At 59.8% G+C, this 19,686-nt stretch overlaps 1 protein-coding gene across 2 annotated transcripts; it reads left to right on the top strand.

The window, feature by feature from the left end:
• The first annotated feature begins 1,430 nt into the window (after positions 1–1,430).
• Positions 1,431–14,598, top strand: CAPN11 (calpain 11). Of its 2 annotated transcripts, none has more exons than XM_074579774.1 (22): positions 1,431–1,530; positions 4,347–4,629; positions 5,244–5,313; positions 6,759–6,877; positions 7,020–7,153; positions 7,324–7,492; positions 8,084–8,167; positions 8,254–8,339; positions 8,518–8,592; positions 9,005–9,165; positions 9,248–9,417; positions 9,639–9,650; positions 9,915–10,126; positions 10,237–10,276; positions 10,544–10,609; positions 10,959–11,016; positions 11,115–11,179; positions 12,045–12,113; positions 12,245–12,323; positions 12,786–12,902; positions 12,978–13,036; positions 13,269–14,598. In XM_074579774.1, exons 2-22 carry the CDS (start codon positions 4,384–4,386, stop codon positions 13,293–13,295), a joined length of 2,118 nt encoding a protein of 705 aa, XP_074435875.1. In that variant the 5' UTR covers positions 1,431–1,530; positions 4,347–4,383; the 3' UTR covers positions 13,296–14,598. The 2 variants fall into 2 exon arrangements, with proteins under 2 accessions (XP_074435875.1, XP_074435876.1); XM_074579775.1 differs by lacking the exon at positions 1,431–1,530 and adding an exon at positions 2,538–2,626.
• Positions 14,599–19,686: the final 5,088 nt, after the last annotated feature.

Genomic DNA, 19,686 nt, shown 5'->3' with positions numbered 1-19,686 from the left:
CTGGCTGGTGACCCCAGCAGGGACCCCGCCACACTCCCAGCCTGTTGGCAGCAACAAAGCCACCTTCTGGCTGATGAAACGATGGAGCGGCTGCTGCGGCAACCCAGAGCAGGGCACCCCAAAGCCTCCTCCACACCAGGGTGGGCAGAACAAGCTGCCTGTGGCAGGCTCTTTGAGGTGGGGATGGGGACAGGGCAGCTCTGGTGGGTCCTGGCCAGGGCCAGAGCGTTCCCTTGTGGGTGCAGCAGCACGACCATGGTACAGCTGGTTTTGACCATCCTGGTTGTCCTTCCCTCAGGCGAGGGACACAGATCCTGACCCCATTTGCAACCTGCTCCCTGCTTAGCAAGCATTTGCCCCACTGGGGCAAGGTGGGGTGGGTTAGAAAGCCGGTGCTCTGTGAAGCCTGGGGGAGCAGCTGGATGCCAGTGAGGTGCTATGGGCACAGCCTCCCCAGTTGCAACTAGTTAAGAGGGGAGAAGAAGGAGCCCCACAGTTGGTGACACCATTTGGGACCACCATGTTCAGCCCTGGCAGCAGAAGAATGGCAGGGTAGAGCTTCTTCCCAGGGCTGGGGCAGGTAGGGTTGGGCCAAGCCATGCTGAACTGGGCTCAGCTGAGGTGGTCATGCCAGGCCAAGCCATGGTGGCCATGCTGGGCTAAGGCCCACCAGGCCAAGCAATGCTAGTCCATGCTGGGCCATGCCATGCCAGACAAAGCCACGTTGCACCACAGTGGGCTGTGCATTGCCCTGCCGAGCCCCACTGTGGCCATGCCTGTCGGCAACAGCACCACCCAGCATATCCGGACCATGAGTCACGGAGGGCACGCATGGGCAGCCCTGCTGCGGGAAGCCCCAGGGCAGTGGGACCTGCTTGGGATGGGCCCTGCTGGCACCCAGCAGCGAGGGGCAGCTGGTGGGGTGGGTGCCGGCCGTGGCTGCCGGGGCTTGCAGGGTTGCTGGCCATGACTGCCTGGGCTTGCAGGAGTGAGGCACAGCTTCCCCAGGCACGAGGAAAGAAGGGAGCCCACGGTGGGTGACACCCGTTGGGACCACCGTGCTCAGCCCTGCCACCAGCACAACGAGCCCTGGGAACGGGGCGCAGCGCAGAGCTTCACCCAGTGGAGCTGGTGTGCCAGCAGCGTGGGGCAGTGCCATGTCACCCCCAATCCCCTTTCCCAGGGGAAAGTTGCTTCCTCTTCTCCTTCCACCCATCCCTGTGCACCGATCCCTTTGCTCGGAGCAAAGTTGAAAGGAGCGCGCCCAGCCCGGCGCTGCCCACCCCCAACCCCCCATCCCCGGGAGCTGGGAAGGGGTGACAGGATCAGCCGGCATCGCACCGGCATCTCTTGTTAAAACCTTTCCCGGGAGCTGTGAGCGGTCGCTGCGCCTTTAATTCCCCCTCCCGGCTTCTCTCGTACATCCTGCCCGCCGAAACCCCACCTTCCGCGGGGCCGTACCGAGCCGAGCCGAGCCGAGCCGGGCTGGGCTGGGCTGAAGCGAACAGGGCGGTGGCGGCGGCAGCTTCCGTAAGTCCATCCCCCCCCCCATCTTCCCCATCCTCACCCTTCTCCGACCCCCCAGCACAGGGGGAAACACAGCGGGGGGGACCCCGCCGACGGGCGGGCAGGGCTCCTCCGCCGCGGGGGCGAACGCCCCCGCGGCGGAGGAGCCCTGCCCGCCCGTCGGCGGGGTCCCCCCCCCGGCTGCTTCCCCCAGGCTCTGAGGTTCTCCAGGCTTGCCTATTTCCCCGCATCCCCTTATTATCCGTGGGGATTTTTGCATTAGATAACGCAGCCGCAGAGACCCGGGGGCTTCCCGAATCAGGGCGGCGAGTAAACTGGGTACCCGGGATGCGATGCCGACCCCCGAGACGCATCTTCGTCGAGGGGGATGGGGCGGGGAACATAAAAGGGAAGGGTGGGGGAAACGAGGATGTTTTTTGGCAGCCGGAGGGTTGGGAATGGCCTGAGAGCTGCTTTGCGCAGTGTGGGACCCTATGGGCCGCTGTGGCTCCGTGCTCCGAGCTGAGTATGCGGCAGGATGCGATGTCTGGGCTCGGCCTGGCTGGTTTTGAGGAAGGGAGCTCCCCCCTCCTTCCATCTCCAAGAGCAGCTGGCGAACTAGAGGTCTGCAGGGATTTTTGGCAGGACTTCAGCAATGATGCACTCCAGTGGTTTTTAAGTATGTGCTAAGGTGCAAGAGGTATCGGGGACCCTGCAGGGACCAGCATATCTTTCTGCTCCCACCTTGGAGGGATCAGAGGTGTCTCTGATATTGGAAAGCATCATATTGTGGTTGGACGTTGGCTGGTGTGAAAAACTGCCCTGGGGGCTTGGCTTGTCTCTGCACGCCCTTTCCTCTCCCAGGGAGGACCTGCAGTGTCCACCAACATCAGCCTGGGGGAGGGTGTCAGCAGCCAACCCCATTGCTTAAGGCCCTGCTTGGTTCCTGTCACGACCTGGGGTCTGAAATGCTTTTCCTTGCTCTGCGCCTGCGTGACCTCTGTCTGCCACCAAGCACAACCTTCCCGAGTATTTTGAGCCACAGAGCTAAGAATAACTCACACGGTGCTCATGTCTCTGCAGCACACAGCTCCCGTGTCCGCAGCCATGTCCAGTGCCGGTAGGCAGGGTGGGAGAGGGTGCAGGGAGCCTGGCAGGGGCTGCGGGCAAGGGGAGCTCCCCAGCTCTTGGGCAGGCTGTGGTGTGAGTGCTGGGGAGGTGGGAGCTGGAGGCTGTGCGGCCGGCTGCATTTGGGATTCCTGCTCCTGCAGCCCCCAAAGGCTCTGGGCAGCGTCTCAGACCGGAGGAGCCATCCCGCTGGCTCTGCAGGCAGCGAGTGTCTCGCTGCTGGGAGAGGCTGCCAAGGTGCTGGCTGCAAAGCGGGAGTCAGAGGGAGGGGGTGGTGGAGAAGGGCTAAGCTCCACGGATTTGGGGCCATCATAGAGGAATGAAGAACTTGCACTGTGTTGGAGAAGGGCAGTGGATTTAGCGCATCCCCGGTGCAGGAAGGGTGATGGGGAGGAGCGGATTTTCCTCCTGAAAAGCTTCTGGTTAGAGCAGCCCCTTGGGTTAGCAGACAGGTTTGTGCCCTGTGCACGTGCCAAGAGCTTGCAGCCCCCTTTTCGCTGTTGCCTGCCTTCCCCTAGCTATTGCAGGACTTTGGGGCAAGGAGAGCTGCCTCTCCGGAGCCAGGCTGTGCCCAGCTCCCCTGGGACGGGGTGCTGGGGAGGCAGCAGCCAGCCACTGGCATCCCAAACCACTGCTCTCAGTGGGTCGCTGGCTCCTGGGTCGTTTTCCCGAGAACCGCTCCGCTGCCTCACACGGAGAAACCTCCGGAGTACTCAGCACCAGCCCCCTCTGAGCGGGAGCCGAGACGGCTGGGGAGTGGGGCAGGGTAAGCCGCGGCTGCCGGTGGGCCCACGGTGGTGGCACCCGCCCCACGTCCCTGCTGCAGGCGACCCTGCTTGCCTGGGGGGGGGTTGGACCAAATGGCGAGGGATCGGTGCGGTGCGGGGGGGGGTCTCCTGGTGCCGGGGTTCCCCCGCTTGCACCCAGCATCTCTTCCCGGGGGCCTCCCAGCCGGCTGCTGCGCTGCGGCCGCCGGCGAGGCTTGAGCCATCCCGGGCCGGGTGAGTGTCCGTGTGCGCCGGGAAGGGCCGTCCCGCCTCTTCCTTCCCTCGCCGGCCCCATAGATAGAGCTGTCTCTGCCTGGCCGGGCTCCTCCCTTCCCTGCCCTATTGACTCAGTGCTCAGGCAGCCGGGGCGGAGGGAGAGGGAGAAGGAAAAGCTGCGGGGCGGGAGCTGGCGCCGGGACGAGGGAAGGTCCGGGAAAGCTGCGCCGGAAGGAGAAGCTGCCGGGGGCGGAAAGCGCCTGAAATTCCTCTGGGCTCGGCCTTTCTGCACAGCTGGGATGGGATGGGATGGGATGGGATGGGATGGGATGGGATGGGATGGGATGGGATGGGATGGGATGGAGAGCCGTGGCGGGCTGCCTCCTCCCAGCCGGCCCTCGAAGCTGCTCTGCTCCTTCAGTGTCCCCTCAAAGACAGCAGGGCTGTGATGGCCGGGCTGGAGGCCGTGGGTCGGAAGGGGGCTCTGCTGGGGATGGGATGTGGGGAGGCCCTCCTGGCGCCTGGGCCCAGCCAGGGGATGCTCTGTGTGCCAGCTCTGCTCGCCGTGCTGGGGCAATGCTGACAGAGAAGGTCCCTGCTGTGGGGGTGGTGGGGAACTGGGGATCCGGGCTCCGAGCCTGGCACTGTGTGAAATGTCTGATGTCCCCAGGGGGGGTGTACACAGGTACCGGGCTCTGCCTCAGCCTGGCCGTACCCGTTTCTTTGCAGGGAACGGAGCTGAAGGTAGCGGTGCCGGTGCCCAGCCATGATGCCCTTTGGTGGGATGGCTGCCCGTCTGCAGAGAGACCGCCTGAGAGCCGAGGGGGTTGGCCAACACAACAACGCCGTCAAGTACCTCAACCAAGACTATGAGGCCCTCAAACAGCAGTGCATTGAGAGCGGCACCCTCTTTAGGGACCCCCAGTTCCCAGCCGGCCCTTCTGCCCTTGGATTCAAGGAGCTGGGGCCACACTCCAGCAAGACGCGGGGGGTGGAGTGGAAGCGTCCGTCGGTAAGTGCTGTGCTTGCTTCTCCTCGGGCTGGACTGGCATCCCTGCCCTGCAATGTCTGCACTGACGTGGTTTGCCAAGCTGCAACCTGGCCCCAGCTTGCTCCTCTCGGTGATTAAAGTCCCTCGAGTGCTCCACAGCCTCCTTTCCCAAGGGCCTAGAGCAATACCCCGTGAGCGTCTGCTCAGAAAAGCATCATGTCTAGCAGGCTGGGCTTCCTCTGGGCAGCAGACCATGGGCTTTAAAATGGGCAGACTATGTCATTGCTTCTAGGTGTTCTGGCACGGATGTCTCACCCTTGGTGACTGGGGCTGTTGAGGGTACAAATATCCCCTGGTGCCATGAGTGCAAGGGGAATGCCATTAGTCTGTCTAGCCGTGTCCTCCCATGGCTACATCAGAAGATCTTGTCTTGACGACCTTGATGGTTGCAACCTCCATGATGACCTTGGGGTTGCGGTCAAGCAGATTTCCCTGGCAGAGGGCAGGTGGGGAGCATCTCTGGGGGACTGTATAACCTTCCTCCCGAGTCAGAGCTGCAGTGGGTGCCAGTCCCCTCAAAGCCCAGGCCCTGCTGAGACCCAGTACTGGCATCTGATTCTCTCCTTCTCCTGCAGGAATTAGTGGATGACCCTCAGTTCATTGTTGGTGGTGCAACCCGGACAGACATCTGCCAGGGGGCTCTGGGTGAGTGCTGGAGCTCTGTCCCCAGACCTGTCTGTGTCTGGAGAACAGTGGCTGGGGAGGGCTGGCATGGTTGGAGAAGATGTTTTTGTGTAAGGTTGAGGGTGGACCAGTTTCACAGCACCTTTCCCCAGGCCCGTGTAGCTCATTTTCATGCCAGCCTCTGCACGACCGCCTCTGTACCAAAGGCTTCCTTCCCATCTAGCGCGGTGGAAACTGGAAGGCGGGGGACACCCTCTGCCTCCTGGTGGCTCCAGATTAAGGCTCCACAAAAATGGGTTGATGCATGCACAGCTTGACCATGCTAAGATCAGGGGAGATGCTGGGTGGATCCATACCTGACACATGCTGACAGGAGCTGCTCCAAAGAGCTCCCTGCTTTGGTAAATGGTGAGGGGTAGCAGCTGGATGACAAGAACAAGCTGAGGTGAGGATGTGCTGGTCATGACAAAGGGCTTGCAAAGCAACTCAGTGTGGCAGAGTACAAGTGGTGATTTGTCATTTCTCCAGGGGTGTCTCCTGGGGCCGAGGCACTGAGACAAGGAGAGCAGTGTTAATGGGCTGGACAGGCTGGCAGGGCTGGCAAATGGGATTTTGTGGTCATCAGAACCAGATCTGGGTATCACCAAGAGTGTCGTCCTGATCTGGATCAAGTTGGGCACTTGATCAGGAGTATCGTGTACCTTAGCACTCGTAGCACGCTGGTTTCAGGGCTGACCACATTTAATGTATCCAATAATTAGAGCAAACTTGAGGTGTTAACCGGAGCAGGTAACAGCCCAGAGCGCTGCGGTGGTGTTCAATTGGTCGTTAAAAAGTCTGGAATGCCATTTTGTCAAACCACAGCCCGGTACAGGTTATCCAGCCTCAAGGCGAAGGTGTGACGGGCTTCAAAGGCAAAAGAGAGAAGGGAAACAAGGCCAAGAATTTAAAGCATAGTGCTGGCCTGGAGCAGCACTTGTGGTTAAGAGCACTTGGAAGGAAAAGTGCGGTGATGTTGCTCACAGTTTGAGAAGCCAGGGCAGCAGCATTAAACCTCTCGCTCTATGAAATGTTTTTTTTAAATGCAAAGTGTAATTCCGCTGCAGAACTCACTGTCTGCGATATGGAGGGCAGTCATACGAATGAGTCCCAGGATTGTCTAGATAAACGGCTGCAGGAGGGGGCTGTTGGTGCTGCGTGGTCTGTATGTGGTGGTCTGGATACAGGCTCCAGGTCAGGGAGGACCGTTCCCTGTTGCCTTGAGCTAATTCTTCTCCCCGAGGCAGCCTGTCTCCCTGAGCTCCGTTTGTCTGCTGGACCATCTCTGGTTTCTCCATGTGCTTTTTGAGCCGGGGAGCCCCAAACATTTGCATGGAGAGCACGCTGTGGGCTCCTACACATCCACAGCCTGCCCTCCCAGCAAGGGAGGTGGTGGGTGCTCACACTGACCTCCTCCCCTTCCCCAGGTGACTGCTGGCTGCTGGCTGCCATCGGCTCCCTCACGCTCAACGAGGAGCTCCTGCACCGTGTGGTGCCCCACGGGCAGAGCTTCCAGGAGGACTATGCTGGCATCTTCCACTTCCAGGTGGGCTGCGAGCTCCTGGCCCTCCACGGCTGGTGGAATGGGGGCAGGAGGGAGGATGGTGGGTTGAGGGCATCCCTCTGGGGTAGTGATGAGGAAGTCGTGTGATGCTCTGAGCTCACCCCGCTCTCTCCTGACCTCCCAGATTTGGCAGTTCGGTGAGTGGGTGGACGTGGTGGTGGACGACCAGCTGCCCACCAAGGACGGAGAGCTCCTGTTTGTGCACTCGGCAGAGTGCACTGAGTTCTGGAGTGCTCTGCTGGAGAAGGCCTATGCCAAGTGGGTACCCCCATAGCGGGCACATGGGTGGGTGGGGGAGAGGGCACCTCACTGTGCAGAGGGGAGGGGGTCTCTTCTATCCCTGGCCCTGCTTTTGTTGGGTGCCTGGGGAGCATCAGTGTGCGATGTCCTTGTCACCTCACGTGCTCCTCTTGCCGGCCGGTGCTCAGGCTGAACGGCTGCTACGAGGCACTCTCGGGGGGCAGCACCACCGAGGGCTTTGAGGACTTCACCGGCGGCGTGGCAGAGATGTATGACCTCAAGCGGCCGCCACGCAACATAGGCCACATCATCCGCAAGGCGCTGGAGAGGGGGTCCCTGCTGGGCTGCTCCATCGACGTAAGTGGTGTGCCGGGATGGGCCAGGGGATCTGCCCCAGCCATGGCCAAAGTGAGGCCTTGCAGTCACAGACCGTGTCAGCAGTCCCCTGGGCTGGGACACCGGGCGGGAGGTTACTTCTTTCCCCTCTTAGCAGAGCACCCTTTCCAGAGCCAGCGTGATAGTCCCGGGGCAGTGAGTGGAGCTGCAGCCCAGCTGCTGGGAACAGGGTGCTTTGGATGGAGTGGGAATGTCCTTCTCAAGCATGGGCTGTTGAACAAGGGTCTGCCTGTAGCTCGGCCCTTGTCTTATGTCAGCGTACGAGAATTGCCTGGAGCAGGGTTTTCCATCCATTCTCTCTCATGAAATCCTTTTCTTGCTTTCTGAAGTTTGGGCGGTTCCCTGATGGATCTTCAGGGCCTTCTGGCTGGGAAAATGTCTTTACGTTGTCCTCAGCCAGCAGTGTTTGAGCAGAGGGTTCTGGTACCTGCTGCCTCTCTTTGCTGGAGCAGTGTAAAGCACAGGGAATTCTCCACACGCTGGAGGGAAGGGGTAGGAATAGGACTACATGAATTTACTGTTGTTCACTTGAGCTTTGCACATTCTCCTCAGATCACAAGTGCCTTTGATATGGAAGCAGTGACCTTCAAGAAGCTGGTGAAGGGCCATGCCTATTCTGTCACAGCCTTCAGAGACGTGAGTTGGTTATGTGAGACTTTAATAGCAATCAAATAGCCTGGCCAGTGGCATGGGCTCAATCTCCTGTGTCCACTGGCCGGCAGGTGAACTACCGAGGTCAGCAGGAACAGCTCATCCGCATCAGGAACCCCTGGGGTCAGGTGGAGTGGACCGGAGCCTGGAGCGATGGGTGAGTTGGTCAGATGGGACACACAGAGCAGTCGAGTGCATGGCACTGCCAAGGGGAAGATCACAGCATGCAGTGGCCTTCGCATCGGTGAGGAGGGCAGTTGAGGGCCAGCTCTGAAGTGCTCTCAATTCACCTTGAGTAGTCTCCTCATCTAATTGTTTCTCTCCTGCTACTCCAGCTCTTCCGAGTGGGACAACATTGACCCTGATGACAGGGAAGAGCTGCAGCTGAAGATGGAGGATGGAGAGTTCTGGTGAGTGCCAGAGCAAAGTCCTGCACTTCTTCAGCAGCCAGCCTGGGAAGGAGCAGAGGAGCTGGGGAGAGATCCTGTGGTCCTACTTCGCCTGAAACACATGACCTACCTTTATGAGCTGGGTTTCTGGCACCAGAGAGCCCGCCAGTGTTTTCTCAGCTGATCTAGTTAATAATTTTCTTCCCTTCAAGGAAATACAGTCCAACTAAATGCAAAATAAATACCTAGGAAGGTTAAACATCCCTAATTCCCCAAACCCAGCAGAAGGCTTTAAATGAGCTATAACTGCTCAGGGCAAAACATCTTGCTGTCACTTAATTCTCCCAAAATGCTGGCTGGGTCTGGAGCTGCTTGTGCTCTCCTGCTTCCCCCCAGCTGTGCACTGGCCTCAGCCTCTGCCTGCCTCCCACAGGATGTCTTTCCGGGACTTCATGAGGGAGTTCTCCAGGCTGGAGATCTGCAACCTGACCCCCGATGCCCTCACCAAGGACGAGCTCAGCAGGTGGCACACGCAGGTGTTCGAGGGCACGTGGCGCCGAGGGAGCACTGCTGGGGGCTGCAGGAATCACCCAGGTACCATCTCCCACCCTTGCATCTCCACTCTTGGCAGCACGATTGAGCCGGGTGTCTCATCTACGTGTCCGCTTCCTCCCAGCCACGTTCTGGATCAACCCCCAGTTTAAGATCAAGCTGCTGGAAGAGGATGATGACCCCGGGGACGATGAGGTGGCCTGCAGCTTCCTGGTGGCTCTGATGCAGAAGCACCGGCGACGGGAGCGGCGGGTGGGGGGTGACATGCACACCATCGGCTTTGCTGTCTATGAGGTAACCCCTGACCGCCCCGATGCTGCTTCCTGGGGACCGGCTCAGCCCTGCCAGTCCTGCTGGGACCTGGCACCCAAGTCCTCAAGGAAACCTTTCCCACCTGTTTTGGCTGATCCATGGATTAATGTCCCCTGTCCCGTGCTTCCTGCCCTGTAAGGGATGGGGCCAGGTACTGGGATTCTGATTTTTTTTTTTTTTTTCCTTTTCTCTCCTCCCTGCAGGTTCCTGAGGAGGTACGTCCTGAGCCGCCAGAGCCTACCCGCTCTTGGAGGGGAGCGCAAGAGTGGGCAGGAATGGGTGCACATGCGTGTTGTGGAAGCTCCCACCATGATGGCAATGGCTAATGGGTGCTGGCCACCTTGATGCGGGAGGGATGGCTCCTGCTGGATGGACAGGACAGGAATGTCCTGCCCAACAGGGCTGGCTTTGGTTCCGCCTCTCTCTGTGGGTCCCCCCTGTTGCGGGGCTGTGGTCCACAAGTACGTTCATTCCCCCAGGCCCAGGGCAGCCAGAATGTGCACTTGAAGAAGGACTTCTTCCTGCGAAACCAGTCGCGGGCACGGTCCGAGACCTTCATCAACCTGCGGGAGGTGAGCAACCAGATCCGGTTGCCCCCCGGCGAGTACATTGTTGTGCCCTCCACCTTCGAGCCACACAAGGAGGCCGACTTCATCCTGCGGGTCTTCACCGAGAAGCAGTCGGACACAGCGTGAGTCCCTGCCTGGCTGTGTCTGCGAGTGGTGGGACATCTTCCCACTGCAGGCAGCCTGCTGACTGGGGACCGGGCTCATCACTTTGGTTTCCTGTTTTCTCCCCCAGGGAGCTGGACGAGGAGATCTCGGCAGATCTGGCAGATGAGGTAGGAGCTGCTGCTTTCGTTCAATTGCTACTGAGGCTCTGGGGCTTTGGAGGAGGAGCTGCAGGCAGGAGGTGGCTGCCTGGGTTTGGGATGTCACTGTGGCTGGAGAGGGGCTTGCAGGGTTGAGGTGATGGGGATGTGGAAAGTAACAAAGATGAGAGGAACAAAGAAGAGCTTCCCTTCCAGTTTGGGTTTGCTGAGCCTGGGAGGCAGGGCAGAGCCTGGGTTTGACCACTAACCTCTTCTTTCTGGCCTGTGTCACCCTAGGAGGAAATAACTGAGGATGACATAGAGGATGGCTTCAAGAACATGTTCCAGCAGCTGGCAGGGGAGGTGGGTACAGCTGTGCTGAGTTCTGGGGCCTCTGCCCTCGGGAGGGGATGGAGCACAACCCCCTGGCCATGAGAGCTCCAGCCTACCCCAGGCTTGCTCAGTCCAACCCTGCAGACAAGTCCATCCCTGCCATGGCTCAGCCCAGCTGCCCTTAGGGGTGGTGTGATGGGAGCAGATTTGGGGAAGGTGCATTCAGCTGTGTCCCAAACTCTTCTGGGCATGCAGGAAATGCAGTGGCACCCTGATGTTTTGTGATTAAGGCAGAGATGTTTAGGCAGGAGTCAGGGAATGGCCACAAGTGGGGTGGAGAGCAGGCAAGGGGTGGCTGCTAACTCTGCTCCTGCTGCAGGACATGGAAATCAGCGTCTTTGAGCTCCGGACTATTCTGAACAGAGTCATCGCTAGACGTAAGTGCTGCCCTTCCCGCCCTTTGCTGCCCATGGTCCAGGCCTGCTTAGCAGGTTGGGTCTTGATGCATGTGCTCAACCCTCTCCTTCCTCCTCAGACAAAGATCTGAAGACGGACGGGTTCAGCCTGGACTCGTGCCGCAACATGGTCAACCTGATGGATGTATCCTCTTGGTGCCGCAGGCAGGGGGCCAGCTTCCCCGGTCCTCAGCCTGCCGGCAGCAAGGCTTCTCCATGGGAGCTGGGTCTTGGCTCTTGGCCATGCCAAGGCTGTTCAGCCAGGAGAGGGAAGGAAGGAAGGGATCCTTCTGGCTTCAGGGCCACCTGCCCTATACACCTGGGCTTTAGCAGCAGGTGTTTTGGAAAGGGTCATCAGTTCCCCTGCTTGGTTTGGGCCCTGGCTGCTCTGCCAAAAGCCTAGCCCAGCCCCACTCACGCCTTCAACCTTCCCCTTCATGAGGAAGGGCCCTGTGCTTCCCTTCCCTGCAGGCTCCCCAGTCTGACGTGCCGTGATGCCACCCAGCTTTCGAGGCACTCCTGGAAGGGAACAAGGGCTGTTGGCTTCCTTCCCCCCAAACCATCCTGTGCAGCAGTTGAGGATGAGAGGTGTAAAGCAACAGGAGCCACAGCCTGTGCTCCTGCTTGCACAAGGACATGCAGCTGAGGGGTCAGGCGAGAGTAGAGGAGCACCTCCGAGCCCTTCTCCAGCCTGGCCCTCCAGCATTCCCTTTTGCCGCAGGCCAGCCCAGTTTCGCTCCGAGGACACCACAGTGATGTGTTTCCTACAGCAGCAGCACAGCTGCTCCTGGGGAGTGGCACGGCAGCTAGTTCAAGCATTGCACTTTCTGCGTTGGGTTGCAGGCTCTGATCTTGCTGATGCTGCAGGACAGAGAGGGGAAGTTGGGGGTAAAATTGGGCAGGCCAAGTGTGGGCAGGCTTTTTTCACCTCGGGTGGCTGAGATCTGATGGCTTTGCCTTTACACCACCCCCTTTGCTGGCTGCTTTCTCCTTGACCCTCTGCTCCCCAGAAAGATGGCAGTGCCCGCCTCGGGCTGGTGGAGTTCCAGATCCTGTGGAACAAGATCCGGAGCTGGCTGGTGAGGAGGAGCTGGGGGCATGGCACACTGCACAGGGGTAGCACCCCTCCTGGGGCAGCGGGGCAAGGGGACAACCAGGCTGGAGGCCACAGGAGAGCCAGTCCTTCACATCATCTGTGATGTTTTTGCAGACGATCTTCCGCCAGCACGACCTGGATAAGTCAGGCACCATGAGCTCCTATGAGATGCGCATGGCTCTAGAGTCAGCCGGTAGGTCTGGAGAAGGATGGGGCTGGGCTGGGGGCTGGGGAGGGGGCTCCTGCTGTTGGACCCCTGTCCCAAGTAGATGAAAAAGAGTGAAACCAGCCTATATTGCATGCTTGGAGACAAACTGTTGTGGTAGTGAGATGTGGCCCATGTCTGCTCTGGGCTCTCTCCACCCCATCTGTGACAAGTGCTGGAGCCTTGGAGTTAGGGATCCACAGAAGGTGGTCCTGACTCTGTCCTCCTCTGACCTTTAGGGTCCCATCCTGGTAAAGCAGAGGCCTGGGGTGGATCAGTGAGCTAAGTAGTCATATGGCTCCAGAGAGATCATCCCCTCTTCCTGCTGAGGCTGGACACAGTGCCCTTCCTTGGGTGGGTTCATGGTCCCTTTGGGTGGGGGCATGGACTTTCATAGTTACACCCTCCCCTTCTGCCTCCCTGGGGTGCTGACTGCTCTGTGCCTTGCAGGTTTCAAGCTGAACAACAAGCTGCATCAGGTGGTGGTGGCCCGCTATGCAGACGCTGACATGGGTGTGGACTTTGACAACTTTGTCTGCTGCCTTGTGAAGCTGGAGGCCATGTTCAGTGAGTGGTGGCTCTGGGACAGGGAGGGCAGGGACAGAGGGACGCATTGCTCACCTTGCTCTTGTGCCCCTGCAGGGTTCTTCCACGGCATGGACCCCGAAGGCACTGGCACTGCTGTCATGAACCTTACCGAGGTGAGTGCTCAGCCCAGTGGGTAGTAGGGTGGGAGGCAAGGGGACAAGGCATTAGGGTGAATGAGGTCCCTGGGGTGGGTGGTAGAAAGCCCTCCATCCCCTCGGGTAGGGAAGGAACCCATAAAAGATCAAGATGAGAAAACAGGATTGTTGCGGGCTCCATGTTTCTTGAAGGGCTGTCAAAGTTGACACATGAGGGCATACTTCAGCCCCTTCTCCCTCTCCTTCCCAGTGGCTGCTGCTGACGATGTGCGGCTAGGAGCCACGACAGATCTGCTGTGGCTGGGACACCTCGGCAGGCCAGGCCCCCTCCAAGTGCCTCCCCTTGGATCTGTGGACACAGGATACTCTTCCCCCCTTGCTCCATCCCACGCTGAGCCACCAGCCCTGCCTCCCAGCGAGCCTCACACCACCCTCTCTGGTGGACCAGGGGTCAAGGCAGGCAGGGGATGCCCTTCTCCTCTTCTGGGCTGGGCTTCTTTCCACTCTCCCCGTCCGCTCTCCCCACCCTAGAACAAGAGGAGGGCAGCATGGGGTACCTGTGCATCCCTGCACCAAGCTTGGCGGGAGTGAAGGAGCAGGCTGGGGGCCGGCTGCAGAGCCATGAGAGGCAGGAGCTGCAGGGGGAAAAGAGGGGGGACTCGTATCGCTTGCTCTAGTGCCGTCCCATCCCTGCTGGCACACGTTGCCTGTCTCTGCGCACACCCGGGAACATCAGCAGGTACTGCCTTGCCCAGGCAGAGGCAGAGGGTTCCCAGGGAGCCGGAGTGGCCTTCTGGGAGGAGGAAGGGCCACACTCTTCTTCTTGAAGCCCTTGCACTGCACTCATCACCACTAAGCACGACCAAAGCATGGAGCCCACTGCCTCTTTCTGCGTGGCCTTCAACACATCTCTGCCACCTCCGTGCCCCTGCCTTTGCCGCACCGCTGGGTCAAGCCGTGCAACTTAAGCACTGAATGTCTGGGGGCTCCCCCACCACGTGAACATGTGCCACCCTGTAGTGCAGCAGAAGCTTCTCTCCTCCTCATAGGCACAGCAATGCCACCACCGTCAGAGGGGCTTGGCCTCCCCTCCCACCCCTGGGAGCTCCTGGGGCATCCGCTGCCCCTCCTTATGGCCTACAGCAGGGCTGGGGAGGGGGGGGCAGCACCCAAGAGGTGATGCCTTTCTCCAGACAGGAGGAAGTGGTGGTTTGTGGACTGTTCTGCACACAGTTGGGGGGGTGGGAGGGATGTTCCCCGTTCTCTCACCCTCCCACACTGTTACACTCCCCTCTTCCATTGGGTTCCTTCACCCAGTTGTGGATGGGCTCCAGTGCCAACATATTTGCACTTCTCTGTGCTCCTCCGCTCCCCTCACCTTCTTCTGGGGTATTGGGGTGGCTCCAGCTTGGCGGCAGGTGACCATCCTTTGCCCTGTAGAAGCAGGCAGTTAGCTTCCCCCAGACCCCTGTCCTCGCTGGAGGAGGCGCCTGCAGCAATAACCACTGCTGCCTGCCCGGCAGCTCTGCTTCCTCGCCCTGCTCACTGCGCACTCCGGGAATAAACCGAGATCTGTTGGACGTGTGGCCCAGGCAGTGACTTGGGGGGTCGCGTCCTCCTCCTGTTCGCTGTGGCCGGGGCTGGGGGGAATGAGATGCGGAGCCAAGCCCAAGGCGTGCTGCTTGTCCAGCCCGGGCCATGGATGGAGGGGCACCACCAGGTACAGGTCTTGCCATGGGGAACGGGGTGGTCCCTATTCCCAAGGATTTTATAAAAACTCACATCTTCCTTTGCAGGGGGTGTTCAACACCAACACACAGGGGCAGCACCGTTTAAGAGAGGTGTAAGGGAGCGCTGCTCTTCAAAGTGACAGCAAGCGGCATGGTGTTAGCAGGGCTGTTTGGTTATCCCAGGGATTTTTCAAGTGGAGGAAAATCCGGTGCTTGCTTCCTGGTGTTGGTGGGAGGAGGAGTGTGTTAGTGCCGGGCTGGGATGGGGAGCCAGGGCAGCTTCACCCCAGCCTGTGCCCCAGGGATGTGGGTGCAGCCATGCTAGGGGAGCCCAGGGTCTGGCCATGGTGTCCTGCAGACTCCAGGGCACTGCCGGGTGCCTCTGCCATGCAAGCAGCTGGAGCAGTTCCAACTCGCTGTCCCCCTGCCTTACCAGCAGCCTGGCAGTGGTGGAAAGCAGCCGGTGAGGCTGGGTCTGTCCCAGCCGACTTTGCGCTGGGGTGGACTAATGTTGGTCATGGTTTGCTGCCCTGGACGGGCCCTCGATGAGGTCTCCTTTGCCGGTGGCAGAGCTGGGGTCTGCTCTTAAAGAAAGGTGTCTTGGGGAGGGGATAGGACGGAGTTAACCGTGGAGCAGCTGGGAGTGGAGGGCAGCCTGGACCTCTGGACCCTGGAAAGGGACCACACGAGGTATGTGACCCTGAGCAGGGGCTGTGGGAGGCTGGTGTTTTCCCCTGCTTCCTTTGAGGCCATGCAGCTTGCCTTTGGTGAAAACAGCAGTGGAGGACCGGGTGGTGGGGCTTTTCCCTGTACGGCTCAGAGCAGGACTTGCTGTCAGCGTGTGCGTCCTGCCCCTTGCTGACACCCCAGAAGGACATCACAGCCCAGATGGCCCCAGGGGTGCTCAGCGTTTGGAATAGGAATGCCTTTCCACACCTTATCCCCCCAGCACCTCAGTATCCCTCATGTGGGTGCCCTTTGTGCCAACCCAGCTCATTGGGGCCAGTCTCCCCACAGTGGGGCATCACCCAGCTCTGGGGCAAGCCAGCCTGGCTCAGAGCATGGAGAGGAGCTGAGGTGCCATGACAGGAGGGAGCAAGCCCCCAGCTGCCTCCCCAGGCTGCCCTCTCCTCCTGAGGCTCTACAGGGCTGGATGGAGATGGGCTACTTGCACTTGGCTCTTGGCTACCTGTGAGCTGAGCTTCCCCCCATGGGGTGGGGGTACCTTGGGGCTTGCCAGCCCGGGGTCCCTGCTCCTCCGTGCAACCCAGAAGGCCCTGGGAAACAAGGGCTCAGGTGGGGAGGGGATACAGGGGCAAGCATGCAGAGCTGTCATCACTGTCCCAGCTGCAGGACCTCGTCACACACACACAGGCCCAATTGTAGGGCACGGTGACGCCCTGGCTTTGGGATGACAGGTGCCCCCGGCACAGCCTTATAGAAGCCCCTTCCCTCCCTCCCTCCCTCCGGGTGCCAGCTGGCAGATCCCTTCCTTCGCTGGCCCCAGCAGCTGGCAGACCAGTATCGGCCGGGGGCCAGCAGGTGGGGGGTCCCCAGCTGCTAGCTAAATGCCACAAAGAGTAGCCTGGCTCGTTCCCCTCATTGCAAAGGGGACAAGGAGGAGGCCCAGCAGGGTCCTTAAATGCTGGTGTGAGGTGAGGAGCAAGAGGGGACAGATGTGGCCGACACTGCTCGTAGCTTTGCGTTTGTCTTGCGATGGGCACCAGCCAGCCCGCTCCCCCCTTTCCCACACCGATCCCACGGGTCTGCATTGGGTGGGAGCGCACAAAGTGGGCAGGCAGCACCCATCTGTATGTATGGGACCACAGAATTACGGCTTTAAGATGTAGAGAGATATCAAGTCACAGGAGTTGCACCGGGGGAGGATTAGATTGGACATTAGGAAAAATTTCTTCACAGAAAGGGTTACCAAGCACTGGAACAGGCTGCCCAGGGAAGTGGTGGAGTCACCACTCCTGGAGATATTTAAAAGAGGTGTAGACGTGGCGCTGAGGGACACGGTTCAGTGGTGGACTTGTCAGTGTTAGGTTTACAGTGGGACTCCACGATCTTAAAGGTCTTTTCCAACCTAAATGATTCTATGGGTGCACAGCACCACTGCTCCTGCTCCCCAGCATCTCCTCCCACACCCTGGGCCCTGTGTCCCTGTCTCCCACAGCCGCCTGCCCATCCTGGGGGTCTCCCCTCTCCCACCAGCTGCTCATGTCCATCCTCCAGGCATGGGACGGGGGGGCAGGACTGCAGCCCGTTCCCACCTGGCCCCACCAGCTGCCCCGGCAGCCGGGCTCCGGCCTCATCTCCCCCTCTGCTGTGCTTAACTCTGCTCCGGGCCCGTGGCCGCAGGAATGTCAGTCCCGTGGGCACAACGGGCCTTTGTGCGAGCAGAGACAGCGGGCGGGGGGCCATGGCCCAGCCCAGCATCCCCAGCCAGGGCTGGGGAACGCCGCAGCCGAGGACATGTGCGTGGGCAGCAGCTGCCACCAGCATGGCCTCGCAGCTCGGTGGTGTTCCCCCGCTCCCCATCCTCCTCACCCCTCCGGCACCAGCAGCCAGGCAGCGGGAGCATCCTGCAGCCACCGCCATCCCGGGGAGCAGCGCCAACACCAGCGCAGAGCTGGCACTTCCCTCGTGCCAAGGGATGCCATGGGCTCGGCCACCCCACGAGGGGAGCAGGAGGGCTGGGGGCATGGGGAGGGGGCCAGTAGCACCGGGCAGCAGCTGCTGGATTCGGCCTTTCTCAACAGCTGCCGTCTCAGCGCCAGCAACAGGGAATGTGCATGGGCTGGGGCTTTCCAAGGCCTGGCCGTGGTGCGTTAATCCAACTATTTATAGCATTCGCATCCCTCCCCAGCAGGAATGGCCCGCGTTCCTCCTGCATGGGGCCGGGTGCTTGGGTGCCACTGGTGTCCCCACCACCCACACCCTCTCGGGTCCCTGCCAGAAGGGTGAGGTCTCCTCAAACAAAGGACTCTTGGGCACCTCTCATCTTCTTCCCCCATTTCTGTTAGCTCCCAGTGCTATGCAAATCTTGCACACCTTGTGAAGAGATGCCCGAGCGCCATGCTCTTTCTCCCAGCATCCCTGCTCCCTGCTAAATCCTCTGGAGCCTTAACCACGCAACAGCCACTTCAAGCACTGGCAGGTGCTGATGGTTGCTCTGTCCCCTGCGCCTGCCTCTGAGGTGGCACGATGGTCTTGCCCTCCCGCAAAGCAGAGATGCTGTCCTTGGAGCAGGCTGGGTGCCGGCAGGTCATTCATGGGGCAAAGGCCAGGGATCTGGCCCGCTTCCAAAGCCCGTGATGGCTTTGCCTGTTGGGCAACAGGACACAGGGATGCTCAGGCGGCCTCCTCTCCACTGACAGGCAGCAGCGACCAGGCAGGGTCACACCAGGAGAAAGCACAGCCACATCCTGCCCAAAAGCTGGCGTGTCCCACACCCCTGACCCTCCAACCATGCCTCCTCCGAGGTGGCCTCACAGAGGGTCATCCTCTCCCAGAGAAGGAGGAGGAACTGGCTGGCTCCAGCCCTGGGATCTGCCCAGAGGACATGTGGGCTGTGGGATCAGCAGCAAGAAGGAAGGTGTTGGGCTTTGGGCAAGCTGAATCCCCAGGGCTTTGGTTTGGCAGGGAGGAGAAGACAAGATGACATCTCTGCACAGTCCTGCCACCATCCTGAGGAGAAATCCTGCAACTGGGCTGTTTCCAGCCCTCTTTCCTATCACCAGTGCTGCTCCATCCACAGGGTTCCCAGGAACCCATGCCTGCCTTGTGCCACCCAGGGGCGTCTTCTGCTCCTTGTTGGCTGATGTCCAGCTGCCAACTGACCACCTGAGAGAAATAAGTGCTACGGAGGAGTAAATAGTCCCTGTTTGGGCTCGGGAAGTGGATCCCAGCCCTCCCTGGCAATTAAATAGGGGATACTTGGTTGTACAATCGGTATGATAAAGAAAATGGACCCCTGAAAGGAAGCAGCCTTGATATGTACCTGGCAAAAAAGAAGCTAGCCACTTGGTGAGAGATTTTGAGCCCCTTGGTGAAGAGGGATGGAAGATAGACAAGAAAAAGGGTTGAGAGATAGAGCAGTGACTGCAAGAGCACAAATTCATCTGTGGATCAAAAAGGTTACAGCAAGGCTTTACACGTGAGCACAGGACTCCGGTGTCCTAAATCTTGTGTTTGGAAGTAGATACTGGTGGGATTTCATTTTTTTTTTTGAGGTTGCATTCTCTCCCCAGCTCTGTGCCTGACTCACCAGAGGAGCAGGGTTAAGTCCCTTCACCTCCCTGGGCTGTGCTTTTGCCCAACTGCGAAAGGAGGCTAAAGCCCCTGACTTTCCGGATGGGGAAAGCAGCTCGGCAACATCCCTGCATTTTTGGGAGAGACAAAAATCTGCCCCTTGACGAGTCCTGAGAGCTTGGCAAACAAGCCCTGCCTCACTTTCCGCCCACTGCTGGGATGTTGCAAGGGTCTGGCTTTCACGGCAGGGTAACCCCTCCTGCCCGCCCTCCCTCCCTGGGAGGGTGCAGGTTTCTGCAGAGGCTGCACACTGAAGCCTCTTTGTTCCCAAGGGATTTTCCACCCCCACCTTGTGTATCTCTGCCACTTAACGCTCAGATGCAATGCCCCCAGGAAAGTGCTGCAACACCTCTGCTGTAACACCTCTGCACCTGGCCGGCACCTCCCTTTCCCTTTGGGACCGAAGGACAGGATTCCCCCAGCAGGCATGGAAGGATGGGCGGCTCCCCCAGCTCAGGCACAGCTTCTCCTAGGAATAGGTAAGGCTCCCTGGGGAATAAGATCTCCGTTCCTCCCTGTGTTCCACTGTGGTCACTACCGCTGACCAACGGCACTGCACTTTTCATCCCAGTGGTCCCCAGCCTGCGCAGGGGCAGGATGCTGCAAGGGCCCTCTGCAGAG

This window comes from Larus michahellis, chromosome 3, assembly GCF_964199755.1.
Source record: "Larus michahellis chromosome 3, bLarMic1.1, whole genome shotgun sequence".
In the NCBI taxonomy this organism is placed as follows: Eukaryota; Metazoa; Chordata; class Aves; order Charadriiformes; family Laridae; genus Larus; species Larus michahellis.
Note: the sequence above shows the minus strand (reverse complement) of the source record. Positions and strands in the feature narration are given on the sequence as shown.